This window comes from Biomphalaria glabrata, chromosome 3, assembly GCF_947242115.1.
Source record: "Biomphalaria glabrata chromosome 3, xgBioGlab47.1, whole genome shotgun sequence".
Taxonomy (NCBI): Eukaryota; Metazoa; Mollusca; class Gastropoda; family Planorbidae; genus Biomphalaria; species Biomphalaria glabrata.
Window position 1 is genome coordinate 42171955 of NC_074713.1, and position 6989 is coordinate 42178943.

The 6989-nt window shown below is 32.5% G+C and overlaps 1 protein-coding gene across 2 annotated transcripts in view; it reads right to left on the reverse strand.

The window, feature by feature from the left end:
• The window catches only part of LOC106055386 (uncharacterized), a 30004-nt gene extending 23137 nt beyond the window's left edge, over positions 1-6867 (reverse strand). For both annotated transcript variants that reach the window (XM_013211621.2, XM_013211620.2), the window contains exons 1-9: positions 6669-6867; positions 5620-5824; positions 4664-4827; positions 4193-4490; positions 3559-3635; positions 3359-3412; positions 2828-2942; positions 2170-2348; positions 1397-1621 (exon numbers count right to left, since the gene is read on the reverse strand). In XM_013211621.2, the coding sequence (XP_013067075.2) occupies positions 1397-1621; positions 2170-2348; positions 2828-2942; positions 3359-3412; positions 3559-3635; positions 4193-4490; positions 4664-4827; positions 5620-5824; positions 6669-6830 (1479 nt within the window). In that variant the 5' untranslated portion in view covers positions 6831-6867. The remainder of the gene's footprint in view (positions 1-1396; positions 1622-2169; positions 2349-2827; positions 2943-3358; positions 3413-3558; positions 3636-4192; positions 4491-4663; positions 4828-5619; positions 5825-6668) is intronic.
• Positions 6868-6989: the final 122 nt, after the last annotated feature.

Genomic DNA, 6989 nt, shown 5'->3' on the forward strand with positions numbered 1-6989 from the left:
CTGAAAAGATACAAAAACAAAATGTTGCATCATTGAGTAGGAAAGCTAACTGTTTAATTGGTTTGCATTTCTGAATATCTACACAGTAGTTCTGGATATCATTTTCTGTCCTTTTACACCACATTGAGCTAAGACTAGTCTAGATTGTTTTATATGTCAGTAAAACTGGATCTTATGCTCTAACTGTATTATATGTTATTTTAATCTTATCTTATATGATACAGATGTTACTTCAAAAAAGAACATGATTACGTCCTGCTCGTTATGCATTTAGTCATGCATATTAACCAATGACCTAAATTCTGCCAAGTCACTGGTTTTCCTAGCTAGCTCAGGCAACCCATTCCATGCTCTAATAGTACTAGGGAGGAAGGAGCATTTGTCCAAATTTGTCCTAGCATATGTAACGAGGAATCTTTGTGTTTTCCTGAGTATTTTACTTTTGAGCCTTCTATCCTGAAAGCTTTCTAAATTTAGTGATTTTACTAAAGGTGTTACTCTAGTCAAATGTAAATATTCATTTGTTATGAATCTCACTGCTCTATTTTGTGTCTGTTCCAGTTTCTTAATGTTTTCTTGAGTTGAGGGGTCCCAAACAGAGGGTGCATATCCTTTTATTGGCCTAACCAAGGAAAAACAACATTTTAGTTTTATGTTCTTATTTATTGTATAGAAATTTCTTTCAATAAACCCTAATGCTTTGCTTGATTTTTTGATAGTTTAATCAATATGCGGATTCCATGACAATTTTTCATTTATTATTTCACTAGTAATTTGCTGCCTTTTTTTGTAGCTGTGTCACATGAGCTAACTTTTACTTTTTGTTGTCAACTTATCTTGATTTTCTAAATTGCATTAAATCATAATGTGTGTAAGTGCATTGGAAAGTTTATATTCTGATAAAATCAGAGAAATTTATACAGCCCATGAGTTCATCTTGTGTTAAATAAACACCTGGAAGCAGTTAGGGAAATTAGCTGTGCTGGTCACAAAAGATTTTAAATTAAATTTTACATTGAAAGCTACTTTAATGTCTCTCATTTTGAAGAATGTTTTAGTATCAGAGGTCATCATTCACAAAAACTACCTTTAATAAATGTGTTACAAATACATTATGCCAACAATATCAACCAGCTTATCTATTTCTTTCTACAAAAGCTTGGGGTTCGAGCATGGAGACGAAAGGCTCAGGAGAAATCTGGATGGAGGGATGTGTTGAAGAAGGGCAGAGGCCTCCAAGGGCTTTATAATTCATGTAAATGCAGGATGATAGGGGCTGGAAGCAGGAAACATGTGAACTCCTAATCATCGTGATAACAGTCTAAAGGGCATACCACATGACAAAGCAGCCATCCTGAACTGATTAAGTGTTATTTAGTATTTGTTACTGCTTTACCTGTGAGAGTTTCTTACTGTACCATGCATACAATGCCATGACATGATCTGCCTTTGCGCTCTGTCCCGTCTCAATCAAATGGTGATATTCATTGTCCAGAGCTTTTAAATGATGGCTGGCTGGTTCAGAGATATCAACACCTTTGAGTTTGCAGATGGCATAAACTTCTTCCTCCTTGGAGCTCTCCCTAGCCTTGTAATTTAATGATGGAGCATCTGATTTCTCCTGTAACATAGACAAATATATAGTAATGAATATTAAGTTTACAAAACTAGGATTTATGGGAATGAGTATATTAACAGCCTGTTTCCATCTGTCACCACAAGAAGGTACTAAATAGGACTTGCTGTGGAGACGCTATGTACTGGCAAGAGAGACTTACAAAATTGCTCCCCTTTCACAGATGCTAGCCAGCAGTAGCAACAAGTTAAGTTATCACACTAGACGCTTCACACAGCCTTTGGAACGATTTCAAGGAGGTAGTACTCAGACAGACCCTAATACCACAATAATCCAGCATAACCAACACTCTGTACATGGAGAAGTTGAGAGCAACAGTTACTTTATCATGACAAAGACTGCCAAAGAGTCTATAATTCTGCAGACAAAAGCTGACTAGAAGAAGAGAAATGTTGGTAGTAAGAAGTATTGAAACTAATTCTTTGTTTATTTCTATTCCAGCAAGAGCTTTATTTTGAAGAGGAAGACTATGTTCCCTATCCTTACTCTAACTGCTTTAAAACTCTTACTTAGCTCATTCTTATGATACTCACTAGTTTTTTTAACCCATACATATCCTCAGCCCAATATTTTTCTTCCAAAGACATGGCTAGTTTGAAGTGAATTTCAGCATTATTAGATTTATACTTTAAAGCTGTTGCAAGACAGTGGATGGCATGTTGCAATGCATCTATTGGTGAGTCTCCTTCAGCATACTGCTGGTGGTATTGACCTATTCAAAACAAAAAGATTACATGAATACATTGAAACAGCTTAGAAAGATTCATTTTTCCTAGCCAAACATTGATATTATGATTCTTTTTATGTCTGAACAATCTATGACAAAAGAAAGGTTCAGGGGCTTTCTGGGCTGCAACTTATTAAGAATTCAATAATCTAGCATCATTCAACTTCTTTTGCTCACAGTTTTTTTTTGTATAGAATTTGGGCGTTCCTTCTCAGATGAAGATTATTAAATCCTTGTCCAGTAGCACAAACGTCCTACAGAACAGGAGGGGTTGGCAGAGAGAAGGTTTTACACTCTTTACCATCATGATGACAGTGCATACCACATGATCAGGTGGCCACGCCACAGGTGATAGACACATCAATGATTTATATTTGTATTTGTTGTCTTTAATAAATTGATTTTATGAGAAATATCAAAGTCAAAAAATAATAATTATAACAAATTAATATCAAATAAATTACCAGGTTTTGGAATGTTCTTATAGTACAATGTAAGACTGTTTTCTGCTAAGCTGAGTAATACACTGACTTCCGTTTCATCAAAAATTTGCTGCAAAGCTTTTTGCCACTTGTGCTCCTAGATAGTTATAGTAATAATAAGTAAACACTATGCAATACAATGAAAAGTCAAGCATTATTTTTATAATTAAGAGTACATACAACACTTCTGAACTGATTTTCTAAAGCAACTGGATAAAGAAACATTGAGCATTAAACAATTACAAGTAATGATTTCATAAAACCCTTAGAAAAACCAAATAGATCAAATAAATACAAAAAAAAAAACAAAAACAACTTTTCCAGTGGAGTGAAAAATGAGCTACACAAGTTAGTATGAAAAAAAAAAAAGAGAAATAATTAGTTTATATAAAATCTCAAAAACAATGTTAACAAAATATTTTTTTATAGTAATGTTTGTGATTGAGTTCTAAATTAAGAATTTAAATATCTTGAGTTTCAAAGAGATCCTTTTAATAAGTATGCAATAAATACCTGAAGATTTCTAGATATTGATAATGCTGAGTTGCTAAATACACCAGCCAAATCCTAAAAGTGCAGAAAACAATTTGGCTACTAAATTGATCACTCAAATTAAAACAAAATACATTAAAAAAATTGGTTTTACAATTCACTAACATACTTTATTTCAGGCTACTAGACAATTCTAGATTCTAATCACATTCACACGTTACCTTCATTGGAGGTTGTTGGCTACATTCAGCTAAAATTCCAGCTAGTTCACCAAATTTCATTGGTTTAGTACTCTCAACTAAAAGATTTAAATTGTCACATCAAACAATGTACATACAATCCCATACTAAAACAAAGTAATGATAATCTATTTTTTTTATTTAAAGGATAATATGCAAGCCAAAGATAAAATTTTTAAAAAACCTATTCACAAAAGGTAAGTAAATTTTGCCTTTTTAAACGTATAGTCTATAAGAAAAAAACAAGTAAAATAAAGTTTCTAATTTTCTTAGCTATAGGTACAGAGAGTGTCATGAGTCAGCTTTTTAAAATTACTTTTTGTATAGCACAGCTGTTGGCTTCTCAGTGTGCTATGGTCTAATCTCTATTGAGAATCTTTAGGGGGAGGAAGTATCTGGGAGAAGGTTTCTGTGCTGCCTTTATAGGCTCAGCAAATACAACTCTGCTTGTTTTGGAATTTAAACTCAAAACCCTGTGATAAGTAGCCCAATGGTTTAAGCTACTCAGCCACACATCACACTTAGCTTTGGACTCTATCACTTAGGTCATACAAAACATGTATACGTAAAATATTATAATTTGGAGCACTATAAATATTAAGTATTTTTCACAAACCTGAAAATGTCAGAGGTATCACTGCCATCTGATTGGCCATATTCTTATCTACTTCTATATCTTGAATTTTCCAATCAGATTCAAGGTGCTCTCCAGTCAATGGGTCGATTTTGGACAATCTTGTGATCTCACTAAAGACTGGCCCAGAGTAAGTTCTTTTAGGGTTGCTGCCTTTTATTGAGACAGGGCAGTAGAAGGGGCTTAAGGAAATGGGGCATTCAAATTCGGACAAAGTCTTTGCGTCAACAAATTTAACATATCGGGGTATTGGTTTCTTAGCCACTTCTACTTTATAAACCTGCAACCACAAAGGATTCTAAAATGATTTTCTTATAATTCACATTTAAAAAATGAAACTTGTTGATTATTGTTTCAGCATAATAATCTAAAAAAAATGCTAAAATCAGAAACATGTTAATTAAATAGGTTTTATCAAGTGGAATTAAACTAAGTTGACTTTTATATAAAAACCTTTTTAATTGTTCCATCAGGGGAAGTCACTTCTATTTCAATGATGGTCAAGCCTGGATTTAGTGGTACAGGAGCATTAGCCTTATCACATACCTTCACAGCATTACGAGGATCAGGTGCAGTTGCTACTATGTTGACAGTTGTCAGATTACAGGGTAACAGACCTGAGTAGCACACACACACATAAAATATTTCACTTGCATAAATATGTAACAAAGAAAAATATTACATGATTAATTGGTATTAACCAGTTGAAAGAATGCTAATTTCATTTGTTCAAAACTACAAAGTTAATGTTCAATTTACTTTTTAAAAAATAAACCATATCATTAGATAATTAAGTGAAATCTGTTTAAATGCATCATTGCTATGTAGCTTATAGCATTGATTAATGGAGCAATGTAAATAAGCATTAAACTTGTGTTAATATAAATTTTATATCACTATCAGGATGACAAATGATGACAATTTAATGATAAACATCATGAAATACATCCCCATTTAATAGTCAATAAATATTTGATTAAATATGATATTTTTATCAGGTCCTTTTTTTTTTAACTAAAGGACTTGAAAATTTTTTTTTGAGACCAAATATTTTCTTCTGTGCAAATGAAATCTATCTAGCAATAGCTTGCTTGATCAAACCATTGATTTTTTTTTTATGAACAATGAGCTTTTACTTTTAGAAGATAAATATTAGCTGATAAAATGAATATCATAGCTACAAATCCATATCTGTGGAGACTTAAAGCACAGGATAGATTCAGAATGGAGAGATGTGCTTAAGTAGGTGAGGGCCCTCCATGGGCTATACCACCACTGGAATGGATGGATGGCCCACTAAATCAATTTCTGACAGTTTAAGGGTGGTAATATATAAACATTAACACTTCAATTACATGTATAGATTTTCAAACAGTTTTTTAAAAATACTATAGGGTTAAAAATCTTACAGTAATACAATAATACATTTGGATAAAAGTCAGGCTCTAAATGTCCCTTTTTAATAGCAAGATCTGACAAGTAGGCATCCTTTGCTGATAGTCTCTTGACATTAACAATGTAGTATTTCGTATGACCATCTTCTGATGTTACTTCTATTTTAACAGCTGTCACTGTTCCTTCTGCTAATGACACATCTCTTGATCCCCCACTACCCTGCATAAAAAAAGAATGATAGACACTAAGGCAAATTAGTTTTTAAAGCATTTATGCCACTGTCTGACACAACAAGTGACTACTAAATTTTTAAGAAGTCAATTTGAAAAGAAAAGAATAAAAATGTAAGAATAAAAGACATTTTCAAAATAACATCAATGTAATATAAATAAATAAATAAATATATATATATATAATTATATATATAGTTCCCATTTTGAACCTTGTGATCTATAGGGCAAATGATGTAAAGGTCATCTGTTTCTGTGGCCTATGGTTAATGAGGGTGTCATGTGACCAGCAGAAAAAACAACCGCCTTTACTTCTCCCCAACTAAAGAGAGGTACCCATTAGAGCTGGGTGGACTCAGTGGCACCCAAAGATCCTGAAATTAAAAAGACAAATCTTCACCAGGATTTGAGCCCAGGACCCCCGGTTCAGAAGCCCATCGATTTACCACTCAGCCACCGTGCCTCATATAAATACATAACAAATAATTTTAAAGATTATACTATGATTTTATAATGATTATGGCGAAAATAAAAAAACAACAACTAGATTAGATTATTAGATCTAGATGTAGGCATATAATTGATTTCATTTCTTTGAGAAATAACTCTTTAATTGTGTAATTGTAAAGTAATACAAAATTCTTAAAGACTGAATGTTATGATTTAATCGGTTTTATAGAAAAAGATGGCTTTTGAAACCTGTTGTGCAACACCATGAATTTAAATTCTTGTTAATAGATACGACACATATAATATATGATTATTATATGAATTTAATGAATATGCGTGATATGAACTGATTTAAAAAAAAAAAAGCGAAAACTTTCACACACCAAGATAGTAAATGAGGCTCCGTGATCACTAGTGGATATGTCAAATGTTATCTTTTCTTGTTGACTTGGTACAGTTGTGCTATATTCTAGAATGTCTTTATTAAAATGCGGAGTCAATATCCACGGCTTCGTAGAGAGTTTAGCCAAGTAGCAGTCATCCATCTTGAATCACAGGACGCCTAATAATCCAGACTTTGTCTTTTAAAAACCTTACTTGGGTTTACATTTAGACTAGTCTATATCTAGATATAGAATCTAACTATTTCTTTAATTTAATAACACGTTCATATTGACACTAAATAATTTTAAATGTAAGATAAT